This window comes from Barbus barbus, assembly GCF_936440315.1.
Source record: "Barbus barbus genome assembly, chromosome: 29".
NCBI lineage: Eukaryota > Metazoa > Chordata > Actinopteri > Cypriniformes > Cyprinidae > Barbus > Barbus barbus.
Window position 1 is genome coordinate 24226408 of NC_136757.1, and position 14975 is coordinate 24241382.

At 35.1% G+C, this 14975-nt stretch overlaps 3 protein-coding genes across 5 annotated transcripts in view; 2 read left to right on the plus strand and 1 right to left on the minus strand.

The window, feature by feature from the left end:
* LOC306849476 (rap guanine nucleotide exchange factor 1-like) overlaps positions 1-5364 on the plus strand; it is a 29924-nt gene extending 24560 nt beyond the window's left edge. For both annotated transcript variants that reach the window (XM_079384521.1, XM_079384522.1), the window contains 7 exons: positions 58-142; positions 228-322; positions 1814-1892; positions 1995-2096; positions 2629-2726; positions 2832-2960; positions 3487-5364. In XM_079384521.1, the coding sequence (XP_079240647.1) occupies positions 58-142; positions 228-322; positions 1814-1892; positions 1995-2096; positions 2629-2726; positions 2832-2960; positions 3487-3637 (739 nt within the window). In that variant the 3' untranslated portion in view covers positions 3638-5364. The remainder of the gene's footprint in view (positions 1-57; positions 143-227; positions 323-1813; positions 1893-1994; positions 2097-2628; positions 2727-2831; positions 2961-3486) is intronic.
* Positions 5365-6190: 826 nt separating this feature from the next.
* On the plus strand, positions 6191-12874 carry LOC306849546 (anaphase-promoting complex subunit 7-like). Its single transcript, XM_079384664.1, has 11 exons — positions 6191-6409; positions 6521-6710; positions 7585-7704; positions 7838-7949; positions 8049-8202; positions 9201-9343; positions 9435-9552; positions 9631-9827; positions 10230-10454; positions 11414-11564; positions 11644-12874. The coding sequence occupies exons 1-11, from the start codon at positions 6309-6311 to the stop codon at positions 11831-11833; spliced, it is 1701 nt and encodes a 566-aa protein (XP_079240790.1). The 5' UTR covers positions 6191-6308; the 3' UTR covers positions 11834-12874.
* The window catches only part of LOC306849545 (sarcoplasmic/endoplasmic reticulum calcium ATPase 2-like), a 28152-nt gene continuing 26016 nt past the window's right edge, over positions 12840-14975 (minus strand). The window contains exons 21-22 of one of the 2 annotated variants that reach the window (XM_079384663.1): positions 14811-14931; positions 12840-13444 (exon numbers count right to left, since the gene is read on the minus strand). In XM_079384663.1, the coding sequence (XP_079240789.1) occupies positions 13431-13444; positions 14811-14931 (135 nt within the window). In that variant the 3' untranslated portion in view covers positions 12840-13430. Of the gene's footprint in view, positions 13445-13675; positions 14932-14975 lie in introns of those variants that run through there. The other variant, XM_079384662.1, reaches the window with a different exon arrangement.

The window sequence follows — 14975 nt, forward strand, 5'->3', positions numbered from 1 at the left end:
TTTCTTTTAAAGTTGATCATTTCGAGTGAATTTAACTGATTTTGACTTTGTTAAAAGGCCCGGCACTCTGCATGACTTCCGTAGCCATGAGATTGCAGACCAGCTGACTCTCCTTGATGCAGAGCTGTTTTATAAGATAGAGGTACGGCATCTCTAATGCCATTCATCATGCTTTCTATATTGAAAGATTCAAGATATTCCAACACCTTTTTACTGTCTTTCTTTAGATCCCAGAGGTGTTACTTTGGGCAAAGGAACAGAACGAGGAAAAGAGCCCCAATCTGACCCAGTTCACAGAGCACTTCAACAACATGTCATACTGGTATGATGCTCTTAAAGGGATAGTTCACCGAAAATTGTAAATTTTTTGGTGAACTATCCCTTTAATCTCAAACTGGTGTAAAACTTTCAGCATTTCTCAGCATAGCCAGAAAACTAGTCTTACAAAACTGGTCCATATTGCAGCTTATTCTGCAAGAACCTCACTTAGACACTATCTATTTTGTATATTTGTGTTTCTAAAAATTAATTGCGCCAGTCGATTAAAAGTGGTGAAAAAAAAATGGTGACGACTTTCCTATATGATACAAAAAAAAAATGTCATCGCATTCATATAAATCTCAACCTAAAATCTTATGTTGATGCAGAAAAAATTGTTTATGGACAAGTTAACGAGTATACTACGGAAGTTCTAAGCGGCCATGCATTATTATAATTTTTCTATCTTGTTTTCTCGTGATCACGGCTTAATTTTCTCGTGATCTCGACATAACGAAAGTTGTTTTGTCTTTATCACGACTTCATTTTCTCTGTGTATTCGGCATGAGAAAATGCTATAGAAGCAGCATCATCGCAGCATCATGGATGATCGTATTCGCTTTTACTTTGATCAGGGACTCACTCAAACTGAAATAATAAAAATAAAAATATGGTATAAGTACCATCCCAAATATTGAAGGTGTTGTGTGTGTGACCGACTACATTGATCCATGATAGAATACTTTTCATGCATATTCATACTCGGCCATTTTAGCTCTGTGTCTGTCAGTGATTGACGACTTACACATAAGTGTTCGACACTTGAGAAGGAGGCTGTCGGGTCTGCAACTTTATCGCTGAAGACAATATAGCGACCCTGATTTTCTCACGATAGCTACAATTACATCGTGAGAAAACGGTTTTTAGGTTGAGATCAACAACTTTCGTTATGTCCAGATAACCACAAAACAACTTTCGTTATGTCGAGATCACGAGAAAATTAAGTCGTGATAACCACAAAACAACTTTCGTTATGTCGAGATCACGAGAAAATTAAGTCGTGATAACGACAAAACAACTCTCGTTATGTCGAGATCACGAGAAAATTAAGTCGTGATAACGACAAAACAACTTTCGTTATGTCGAGATCACGAGAAAATTAAGTCGTGATAACGACAAAACAACTTTCGTTATGTCGAGATCACAAGAAAATTAAGTCGTGATAACGACAAAACAACTCTCGTTATGTCGAGATCACGAGAAAATTAAGTCGTGATAACGACAAAACAACTCTCGTTATGTCGAGATCACGAGAAAATTAAGTCGTGATAACGACAAAACAACTTTCGTTATGTCGAGATCACGAGAAAATTAAGTCGTGATAACGACAAAACAACTTTTGTTATGTCGAGATCACGAGAAAATTAAGAATTTACAGAAAATTTAATTTTCTGTATTCTGTAAAAGAATTTACAGAAAAATTATAATAATGCATGGCCGCTTAGAACTTCCGTAGTATACAGTACATTATATATTTTTAATCTCTCTTTTTAAGGGTTCGGTCCATAATAATCCAGCAAGAGAAAGCCCAGGATCGGGAAAAACTACTTCTGAAGTTTATCAAAATAATGAAGGTACAAACTAATTTCATTCTTCCAAACTGAATCTAATGAATCTAAACTGAATCTAATCTAAAAAAAAAAAAAAAAATGAACCTGTGTCTCTTTGTAATTTAGCACTTAAGAAAACTCAATAACTTCAACTCCTACTTGGCAATATTATCAGCGCTGGATTCAGCGCCTATCAGAAGACTGGAATGGCAGAAGCAAACGTCAGAGGTACATCACATACTCCAGAGCTGGGTAGATTACTTACAAATTGTAGTCTGTTACTGATTACAGATTACATGATGAAAACTGTAGTTAGTAACGTAGTCTAGGTTACTCACTTTAGGTAATGTATTCTGACTACTTTTTAGATTACTTTTTATGAAACTTACCATTAAACGTACCATATTGATATAAAAAAGCAAAGGGAAAGAAAATGTATTCCTTAAAATATTTTTTTTCATTCTGTCTGTCTTTGTGAATATAGACAAAGCTGAATGGGATTTTTATAAAGGAACATTTAAAAGAGGGAAAAAAAGAATAAGGGAGAATCAATAAATTATGAATAATTTACTGCCATTGTATGAATATGTAATAACAGTAATCTGATTATGAGCACTTTAAAATGTAATATACTCTAATTTGGAATCTGATTATGTAATCCAGATTACATGTAATCAGTTACTACCCAGCACTGCCTGTCTCTATATTATTGTAGTGCTCAGTCGATCGTCACAGTAACTGATATCTGTTATCTTCACAGGGTTTGGAGGAATATTGCACTTTAATTGACAGTTCCTCCTCCTTCCGGGCGTACAGAGCAGCTTTGGCAGATGTAGAGCCTCCATGTATACCATATCTGTAAGAACAGATCATGTTAAGCATTAAAAACCACATTTTGTATTGCATGTAAAATGTCATATTCATCTTTAGCAACTCTTTCCCCTATTTTGCCGCAAAATACAGAGGACTCATCCTCCAGGACTTAACTTTTGTGCATCTTGGGAATCCTGACCTCATTAATGGAAAGATCAACTTTTCCAAACGCTGGCAGCAGTTCAATATCCTGGACACTATGAGGCGCTTCCAGCAAGTGTGAGTACTTGGAAAACATTGGACAACCCCTTTTAACATCCATAATCAAGTGAAAACACAATATGCAGGACTTGATTTTATCTATTAAAATTGTAATGGATTGTGAAAATGTGGCTAGGACATTGTTGGTTGTTGGTGGTAACCTACAGAGATTTTTTAAATAGATGTCTCTTCACATTTTGTATTTTCTCAGCTTCAAATGAAGCATTTTGCATGATTTAAGGCCTGTTCTCACCAAGAACGATAACTGTAAAGACAACGATAAAGATATAGTTCTAAAAATCGTTCTCGGTATTAAAGAATAGCAGAGTCCACACCACAACTATAACGATAAGGCACAGAAAAACAATATCGTTTGAATCACTTTCAAAACGATTTTTTCCAGCTGATGAATGATAAAAACATTGACAGCCAATCAGAAACAATCCTGCTGTCACAAGCTTGAGAATTTAAAGCCGTATAGTTATCTTTATAGTTATCGTGCTTGTTGTGAAAGGGCCTTTATATGTACTTCTCTTTCTTCCAGGCACTATGACCTCAAACGCAACGACGACATTGTCTCATTCTTCAATGACTTCAGTGACCATCTAGCTGAGGAGGCATTGTGGGAGCTCTCTTTGAAGATCAAGCCTCGCAACATCACTCGCCGGAAAACAGAACGAGAGGAACGGACGTAGCTCGCTCGGCTAGAACAACAAACTGCTTTTAAAAGCCACTCTCCTCTGAAGTTGCAAAACACAGCTTACTGTAATGGCAGCTAGGAGACTGGAAACAATACTGTATTTCTGTTACAGTTCACAAAAAAACGTGATTAGATTTTATTTTGTAATTGCACTGCGTCTGAACCTGTGTGTAAATTTGAAGTGGAACAGTGGCAAGTGAGAAGACAGAAAACATGACTCTGATGTGTCAGATTACGCAAACCTGGGATTTGCGGTGATATTCCAGAACCGTCTCGCCATCTGGATGTTTGCGGTGCAATCTGGAAAAACAACTGCGACTCCAACTGCAAACTAATACCATGATGCCTCAGTGGGCACTTTGGATGTGGAAGTTCCTTGAAGACTGATATTTTTATTTATTTATTTTGTATGTAACAGATGCACATAAAGACTCTTTGAGTTTAGGGTGATTGCTGTAAATACAGCTGCTGGATTGAACAGCTTCAAGCATGTATGATAATAGGTCATTATGAGGCACAGTCTCAGTTATTAATAGCATTATCAGGATTTTGTTGCTTATTTTTTTTTTGCAAGATTAACACAGTTTCCAGCTGAACTCAAAAGGAGCTTTTCTGGATTTGAATATCTAAATTCTTACTTTTTTTTTTTTTAGCAATTCAAGTTTATAACTTACAATTTTGACACTTTTTTTTTTCTTAGAATTGAGTTTGTTTTTTTCTGTTTCTTCCATGGAATAAAAAATTTAAAAAGGTAATTGTGACTTTTATTTCCCAGTTCTGAATAATAATAATAATAATAATTAAAAAAGTCAGAATTGTGAGATATAAACTCACAATTACCCCCCCCCCCCCCCCCCCCCCCCCCATAAATAACTACATTTTAATGTTTCTGTTTATATTGAACTCACCTTTTCATTTCAGCAATTTGAGGCCTATTTATAATGTTGTCTTCCGATTACAAATAATTGCTAATAATCAGGGAAACTCATTATTTTGTTAATCATGCTTGTTATTTATTTATGTATTTATGTGTGTAGATTTACAAAATGCTTTCATCATTGTTTGCAAAGGAAGGTGTGTCTTCACCGGTGTGGTTTTTGCAAGAAAGATTTTAGGAGTTGTGTTACAACAGTTTGTAAGGTACATTTCAATACTTTTTCCACTTCTGTCGATCTCCCAGAGCCATCGCAGTGATCAAAGACCTACTATCAAGTGCATGAAGCTGTTCATGAAGTAGTGTTGGTGTGATTCATTTTATACAATTTCCTTTTGTTTTTTAAAAGGATTTTACATGGACGTTTGCAGAGAGATTTACTCTGTTGTTGTGAGATGTGATCAAATGTGCACTTTGAAGTTGATTGTGGGAAACAAAGATTAAAAACTGTTAGGGAACAGTTTGAAGTGGACATGCGTATGAGCCTGAACCCCTGCAACGACGCTTACACGGGAACCTTTTCTTACCTGCGAATTGGACTGAAGTTGGTTTCAAAATTCCAAAGACCGCAGACCACATATCACCACTGTATGAACATGATTATTCAGTTGCATATAACATACAACTGACATGTACCTCTGTACACATAACCCTGTGAAACCTGGTAAAATAATATACATATCATCATATGCCTTTGTTATGTTGTGTGTGTGTGTGTGTACAATTTGTTATGGACACAGCTGTGACAAAAAAGTCTGTGGGTGAATGATTAAATGTGTATTTAAGGGTAAAAGGATGTATTTTGGAAGGAGTTTGTGTTATATGTGAACAAAATTATATAGAAAGCATTACCCAATCAAGAATTTCTTAGATAACCAATAACTTAATAAAGAATCCAACCTTAGCTCCTAAGCCAATATAAAATGATGAATAATCAATTAATTAGATGTTTCTTACAAGCTGAAATAAATAAAGATTGATAGTTCATATAAGTGCATTTAATTATATGGATCTTAAGCGAACTGTAATTATAATCAACATTTTCTAAGATCTTTCTTGTAAAATAGTATAGATTTATACATTTAATGTAAACAATAATGTAGGTAACAGCTCAGATAAGTTGTTATTCTGGGAAAAATGAATGAGAAATGTTTCATTCAGATCGTGATATCTGATTTAAGATTGCAGACTTGGCACATTACTTCTGAAACTTTACAGAAGTTTACTTTTTTTATTTATGTATCTATCTCAAGAAAACATTTTGAGGAAGGAGAGTAGATAAGTGTCCAAAGCGAAAGTCTATCTCTCTCTATTTCAGTGAGTATTAAATGGTTCTGAATGATATCATTCAAACACAAGTACAAACTAGTATCTAACGTGTTTATAACAAGAAGGCACTGTTAAAACTTTTTCTTTTTTACAGTCTACGTTTAAAACTACGGCTGTCAATAGATTAATATCCAGACTTAAACAATAATAATGTCTAATAATTAATATACGAGAATCATAAGAAATAATAATGTTTAAAACAACACCAACAGAGTGGAATCTTTGTAAACAATCCCTTACCAAGACTTTTAATTTGGCGATTGATTTATCCCCCGTCCGACTTTTATTTTGAAATCGCATCATTTCCTGCCGTTTAAAAAACTCTCCTCTGTAGCACTGCTGTATCTTCCGCTGTGTCGCTGCGCGTTTATTAACTAGAATTGTGCTTTGAAATCGATTGAAGATGAATGTGATCGATCATGTGCGGGATATGGCAGCGGCAGGGCTTCACTCTAATGTCCGGATCATCAGTAGTTTACTCCTGACCATGAGCACCAACAACCCGTGAGTAACGTTATCTTCAGTGCTACACTATATAAACAGATCTGGGAGCTGTCGGATGTGTCCAGTGGTGATATTAAAATTGCCCATGGTAACCATAGTTCTCTTTCTCAGGGAGCTCCTCTCGCCGTCTCAGAAGTACCAGCTGCTGGTGTATCACGCTGATGCTGTTTTCCACGATAAAGAGTACAGGAACGCAGCCTGTAAGTACAACATGGCTTTACAGCAGAAGAAAGTGATCAGCAAAACATCTAAAGTGCGTCCATCCAGCACAGGAGGCACAACATCTGCGGTGCAGGCACAGGTGAGCCTCACACACACTCAAATACCACAGTTTGCTACATTAACAACCCTTGAACTGGTTTAGTCACTCCAGTTTGTGTTCTTAGGTAAGTGCATGTTAAATTAATTCATCTAAAACTAAACAATAACTATAGATAATGTATTTTTGTTTGTTTTTTAATTGTGATGACTGCATCAGCCACCACTGTCATTCAAAAGTATATTATATTACAATACAGAATTTTGGTCGGTAAGATTTTTATTTATTTATTTTTTTCAAGACGTCTTTTATGCTTTTCAAGGCTCTGTAGTATTATGAAAGTAATGAATTCTTGTAATTAATTGAATTAAATGTCAGCATTATTACTCCAGTGTCACATGATGTTCAAAAATCATTCTAATTACTGCTCAAGAAACATTTCTAATTATTATCAATGTTGGAGACGGTTGTGCTGCTTCATATTTTTGGTGGAAATCATGATACATGTTTTCTTCATTTTTTTTTTTTTTTTCAGAGAAAATGCAAAACAATACCATTTTAAAAAATAAAAATAAAAATCTTTCAAAAAGTCAAGTCACTGTTGATCAATTTAATGCATCTTTGAATAAAAGTATTCATTTCTTTCAATTAAAAAAAAATGTACTGACCCCAAACTTATGAAACGTATTGTATAAAATTTTAATTTTTATAATTTTTTTGTCAGAAAATATAAAGATCATGAGAAATAGTAATAGTGATACTTGTCTATGCTAACACTAATTATTGTGATTTTACAAAATTGATAAGATTTGTAGTTGCTGTGGCGTTTTGCCACATGATGATTTTTATTATGACTGCCATATTTCTCACGTTCCTTTTTAATGTAGTTAACCAGCTCTGTGTTCATCACCTACAGAACTTGCCGTCAGAGATTGAAGTGAAATATAAAATCGCAGAGTGTTACACTATTCTGAAGCTGGATAAAGATGCCATATCAGTGCTGGAGGGGATCCCTTCACGCCAGAGAACGCCAAAGGTGTGTTTTCACACACTGTCATTTGTTTCAAGTCTCTCTGTGTGTGTAAATCTATCAAGCTAAATGTACACATAATTATTAACATCTAAAACTGGTGTAAAAAAGCACTTTGTTTAATTGTCTTTAATTCCAGATCAACATGATGCTGGCGAATCTTTACAGAAAGGCTGGTCAGGAGCGCTCAGCTGTTACCAGCTATAAGGAGGTCTTGAGACAGTGTCCTCTGGCTCTTGATGCTATTATTGGTCAGTAAGAATACAGCGGTGTTCCTGTGAAGCTGCATCTTGTGCTTTTTTTTTGTCTGAACCCAACATTAAAGCTCAGTCCTGTCTGGTCCACTGCAGGGCTTCTGTCTCTGTCGGTGAAGGGGGCAGAGGTCGCTTCCATGACGATGGACGTGATTCAGAGCATCCCGAATCTTGATTGGCTGTCTGTCTGGATTAAAGCACATGCTTTCATACATGGAGGAGACAATCAGAGAGCCATCAACACCATCTGGTGAGGACTGGACACTGTCAGTTAAAATTGGCTTTTCGTGATTAAATTCAACATTTCAGTAAAGCATCTTTCATTTCTTAGCTGTTGCGTGGCCATGGAAACATTTTGTAATTAAAAAAAAAAATCTGTAGCATTCTTTACTTTAATAAATGTAATTTTAATTGTTGATAAATTGCTTTTCTTTAATAAAAATTGTGACTTGGTATAAGCCACCAGTGTTACCAAAAACTATTATCTTGTATTAGATTAGATTCTGTTGTTGTATTATTTATATACTATTATAGTATTTTACTATAGTATAGTATTTATGAATATAGGGAATTAGTTTCTTCATTTTTTTCCACTTTTAATTTTAATTTGAGTAACTTTGGCATTTATTAGTTTTTTATATTTATATTATTTAGATTTTATTATTTCAGTTTTCTGCATTTTAGTACTTGAACTTCAAAATGTTTAATTGCTATTTAAGTTTTTTAAGGTTTAGTTTTCATCTTATTTTTACAAGTTATTTATTTCAGCATTATTTAAATTAACAAAACAATTTTTTAAATAGTTTTGGTGAATAGTAATTGATTATTTTATTCAGATTATATTTGTATTAAATTCACAGTCATTGTATTATTGGTATTATTTTATACTATTTCTTATTTTGAATTAGCTTTTGTATTTTTAGTTTTCGTTTTCATTTCAGTTTTGTGGTACAAGTTTTTGAATATCTCTAGTTTTTAGTTTTTTAGTCATTTTAAAATTTCAACTTTCGGTTGTCAATGCAACATTTTCATTCAAACAATTTGAATTCAAGTTCAATTGAGTTTTCATCTCAAATTAATTTTATTTCAGATTTATTTCAATTAATAGTTTTAATTGAGTTTTTTTTTTTTTTTAAATGTAGATTTCCCTTGCAAAAAATGATTTAGAAAATAATTGAGCACCTATGCAGAGTTTCAGTTATCATTTATGTGCGTACAGTTTTTGTTGACTAGTCCATCTCTCCTCAGCTCTTTGGAGAAGAAGTCACTCTTGAGGGATAACGTTGATCTTTTAGTCACTCTGGCGGATGTGTACTTCAGGGCTGGAGACACTAAGAACTCCATCTTGAAGTTTGAGCAGGCACAGATGCTTGACCCTTACCTGATCAAAGGTACATGGCATTAACCAACCCTTCAACAATCCTAGATACAGTGCTTTATTATTCTTGTTGGTTTGAATGAAATTATCATGCTGTTTTGCAGGTATGGATGTATACGGCTATCTGATGGCCAGGGAGGGTCATCTGGAAGATGTGGAGGTTCTCGGAGGACGGCTCTTCAACATATCTGACCAGCATGCTGAGCCCTGGGTCATATCTGGGTGAGTTTGACCTCCTCCTAATGTGTCTGAAACGTCTTCAGATTCAAAAGCAACTGAAAGCTCTTCTGTTTTCCACAGATGTCACAGTTTCTACAGCAAGCGTTACTCTCGCGCCTTGTATCTGGGAGCTAAAGCCATCCAGCTGAACAGCAACAGTGTGCAGGCGCTGCTCCTGAAGGGGGTGGCGCTGAGGAACATGGGCCGAGTGCAGGAAGCCATCATACACTTCAGAGAAGCCATGAGACTGGCGCCCTGTCGTCTGGACTGCTATGAAGGCAAGAAAGACTTTCATGATAATAGGAATAATAATTTCCAGCTATTATGTGTATTTTGTAGGTTTTTAGGAAGGTCTTGATAGTTTTGTGCAATGAAAGATTATACATATTAAGTGTATTTATTTGCATTCTTGTATTGTCTTTCCTGTTTTTGAATGCTTTGTAAAGGTTAGATCAGGGGTCACCAGACACGGTCCTGCAGAGTTTAGCTCCAACCCTGATTAAATCAGCTAATCAAGCTCATACTAGGTATACTTGAAACTTCCAGGCAGGTGTGTTGAGGCAAGTTGGAGCTAAACGCTGGGGCACCAGCCCTCCAAGATCAAGTTTGGTGACCCCTGGGTTAGACAAAGCCCATGATCGTTTCCTGTCACCTCAGAGTGATACGTCCTTTGTGTTCAGGTCTGATCGACTGCTATCTTGCCTCTAATGGTATCCGGGAGGCTATGGGAATGGCCAACAATATTTATAAGACCCTGGGAGCGAATGCCCAAACACTCACCATCCTGGCCACAGTGTGTCTGGAAGATCCCATGACCCAGGAGAAGGCCAAGACACTGCTGGACAAAGCCCTCGCCCAGAGGCCCGACTATATCAAAGCTGTCGTGAAGAAAGCAGAGCTCCTCAGTATGTCATCAATTCACACGCCTTTCTATGTTAATCTTAAACTTTGCCCATAATATATTATTATTTTATTAAATTATTTCAGTTTTATTATTATTATTATTATTGTCATTGTTGTTATTGCTGTTGTTAATTTATTTTGATTTAATAATTATAATGAATTTATTATCAATAATAATATTCTTTTAATAATAATTTTTCATTTGGATTTATTTTAATTATTTATTTTATTCAATGTATTATTGTTGTTGTTATTATTATTATTATTATTATTATAAAATTATTGTTATTGTTGTTTTTATTAAATTATTATTATTTTTCCTTTAATTATCATTCATTGCTTTATAACTAGTTATCATAGTAATTACAGTATTTCATATTTTTAGTTTAAAAAAAAAAAAAAATATATATATATATATATATATATATATATATATATATATATATATATATAATTTGTTATTGCTATTAAATTATTGTTATTGTGTATTTTTCTATTTAATTTTTATTTAATAATTAAGTTATGTTTTTGTACTTATATTATTTCCTATTTATTCATTATATTATTTTATACTCTTCTAGTTATTGTTTTATTTATTCTTCTATTTAATATTTTTATTATTTAAAATGTGTAGTAAATTTTTCTATTTTTAAATGATATAATTATTATACATTGTTTTCCTATTAATGAACTACTAGTAGTAGTAGTAGCATTTTTTTCCCATTGATCATTATTATTATAAATTATTTAGTTTTTAAAATAATATAATTATTATATTTATTTATTAGTAGTATTTGTTTTTCTATTTTTTTTTTCATTATATTGTTTATTAATTTTGTTGTTGTTTATTAACTGTTATAATAGTTAGTTATGAAATAAAACAAATTGTTGTTCTATTAAATTAAGCTTCAAAAGCATATATTTTGGTGTTATGCTATGTAACGCCTAAATCATTTTACAGGTCGAGAACAGAAGTATGAGGAAGGAATAGCACTTCTACGGAACACATTAGCCAATCAGAGCGACTGTGTGCTGCACAGGATGCTGGGGGATTTTCTCGTAGCGGTCAATGACTATCAGGAGGCCATGGACCAGTACAGTATAGCGCTAAGGTAACGTCATCCACACTGTACGGTAAAATCTTAAACATGAGAGTTAAGTAGAAGTGACTGTTCTATTCCTCTTCTGTAGCCTCGATCCGAATGACCAGAAGTCTCTGGAGGGCATGCAGAAGATGGAGAAGGAGGAGAGTCCCACAGACGCCACGGTGGAGCTGGACGGTGACGATATGGAGGGCAGCGGGGAGGAGGGAGATCTGGAGGGCAGCGACAGCGAAGCGGCTCAGTGGGCCGATCAGGAGCAGTGGTTCGGCATGCAGTGACCCTCAGCACTCACTAAGAGACTCTTGAGCTTCAGCACTTCAGAAAAAACATCCACGCTCTCTCCAGTGTGTGTGAGTGCAGTGATGCCATAATGCTCACTGCTGCCGTCTAATGGTGAGTTACGCACACTGACAATCGGATTTGTGGATGACATTCAGATTTGTTGGCTTTTTGATTTGTTTGATCGCTTGTCCTCAAAGTTTCCAGTTTTGTCATCTCAAAAGATGATCTTTCTCATATGAGAATCCAGCACTACACAGATTTGACAGAGTTCAGATACGAGCAATCCAACACCAGCTTGGCCACAAGGATGGTATGATCTTGGACTAAATATATTGGACTAAATCCACAAATGATTCACTCAATTTATTTTCTAACAATTTACTAACAGTAGTTAAACATCATGGGTTTCAAGTTTGCTGTTTTGGGCCAAATACAGGACTCTGCTACTTTTTTTTTTTTTTTCATAAAGGTGTCAAACCGAGTGTGATGAAAACAAGTCATATTCCACACCAAAATCAAAAAGAAAATGTTTTGTTCCTGTTAGGAATTTTTCACATTTTTGACATTTAAGCACTTTTCAGCTCCGTTTTCTTTACTGTAATGTTATTTTACATTTAATCCTCGTTCAAAGTGGTGATTTCAAGATAACGCAGTGCTACGTTTTTGCTTTAATGATGATGCTTGTATTATTACTTGTGCAAAAGTGGTTTGTTTTATGCTTTTTTTTTTTTACTTTGATTTTGGTGTGAATATAACTGATTAAGTTAATATAATTAAGTTTTGGGAAATTTAACAGAGCATCTAAGTGATCCAATCACTTATTTCTGTAGCCCTAAGTGCATTTTTTTTCAGTGTTGGTCTTCTTTTAATGTTTCTATATTATTGTAAAAAAAGACTTTTTAAATGTTTTGGAATTAAAATCATGGCATGAAAAATATTGACTTATTCGCTGTTAAAGAAGAATATCTTTTCCTTTTACAAAATAAATCGTTGACACAGGCTAAAGAAACAGCAGTGCAACCATGTAATATTTTATTAACCACAAGTCATTGTGATAATTACAACACTGATTCTGCAGCACCCGCCCTCCATTTCCATGGGAACTGCTGTAAAAGACCACCTGTCTCTCAATGTCACACACACCTAACACCTGAAATGAGCCTCTGCTTTAAAACATATTGCACATCCCTGCGCAAAGCAACAAGAACAATCAGTTTTGGTTCATTTACATATCTCACAAAAGATCTGAGGAGACAACGATGCCTTTTTTCACTAATTGCATCTTTTTAAATATTGCGGTGCTATACAAAAATATCTACCATAAAGGGACATGCACTGTGAAAACTGCTGTAATGTTACATTAAGAGTATTTTCAAATTTCACTGGCTTCAGACGGGTTTGATTTGAGCTATCAGGTCTCAAATCTATTTTTTCCACTCCTAATGTTTGAGCTACTTCTAAACTAATGACGCAAATGCTTAGGTTTTAGCACAGTTGACATGCAGGCCTAGAAAGATGTGTGGAGCTGCTGAAAACATGCACTAAAGTCAAGAAAACCTCAGCTTCTGCAAGGAATACTGAAAGCGGATTGGCTTAATCATCCCGAGCTGGAGAGAGAGAGAAAAAGATGAAAAAATAAGGACACATTTGATCAAACATATGAAGGACACAAAATATACATACAGAAATGTGATGTCATGCAACTGTAGACATGATTAAATGCTTCTTTAGAGGCAAATGCACAATTGTGTGCATTACGTCAAACAAACACGAGGTTGTGATGGTGTATTATGTGAGCGGTACTCACTCGCTGATGCACACAGGACAAAATTAGTTTTAATACTGCAAATTTAATCATGCATGTCTCTTGGTCACCTGAAATAAGACCCTTTTTTTAAAGGAAGAAAAGAAAATAGGATCCCTAGGGAATAAATTGTGCCATTTATAGATTCAAAGAGGTCTTGTGTATTAATGTATTAATACAAAAAGGGATCATTTGTGCTCAGTTTATTTACTCAGCACCTAGTACATACATAAACACATTACAGTAAAAATAATTCATCTATAATATTATAATCACTACGCTGTTCCTATAAATACATTTAGCACATGAAAAAGTAAACATCTTCAGAGAATTTGTGCAAAGCAAATCCTAAACACGGTCAGTTTCATGTTATTTTTACTTAAGTATTAATAAAATAAACCTGAACAGCTTAAATTTTCTTACAAGGGAACTAGTGCATTTGGCTAGTCTTCTATAGAGCGAAAAAAAAAACATTTAAGTCAGGAACTGGGTCCTAAGAAAGCAACCGACGAAACTGAGGTAGCTACAATCTACTTAAAACAGAGAGGAAATCATTTTGACTCGAGCGAGGAAAGGAAACAGAAACCACACGGCTGACGTTACAGTGGAAAACATCTAAATATAACCCAAATGCACATTCGCTCTTTTTGGCCCAGCGGATTCAAAAGGCTATAAGACATCTCGGAGCTTTGAGCCAAAAATATCCAAAGCAATCTGATAAATATTGCATCTTCTCACTTTAAGCTTCCAAAAAAGGCCATAAGGGGACCTGAGAAAATATACAACTTTAATAAGGGAAAAAAAAAAAAAGTACTTAAAATGGAATGATAAAAAAAAGGAACATTTTCTGACAACAATACACCATATGAACAAACATATACACACATTAAAAAAAAAATTAAATAAGGCTTAAATGCATGTGCAAATGTGAACGGGTGACTGTTGTTCCTTGTTAATGTTTGTTCTCTGGTTATTTGGAGTCATGTGTTAGCTTGCTGGCAGCTCTGGGATAAGTCAGGAGGACCAGAACTGCTGGGTTATGTTAGTGTCCGTGCTGTACAGCCACACCACTAGAGGGAGTGTCAGAGCTACGAAGGGCCAGGAGACGCCCTCGGTGCATGCAGAGAGGGACCAGCCTCTCTTGTCTGGCTCCTGGTCCAGGTCTTTACCGTGCTCCAGGTAGTTCCTTGCGATGAATTTGAGCAGCTCGTCCATGAGGATGACAGGTAAGGAGATCTTCAGCACCATCAGCCACTGGGTCACGTTCAGAGGGGTGATCTGAAAGATGACCTGAGGAACAACAGAGGGTGAAGCAAAGAAAATGGAGAATGAAA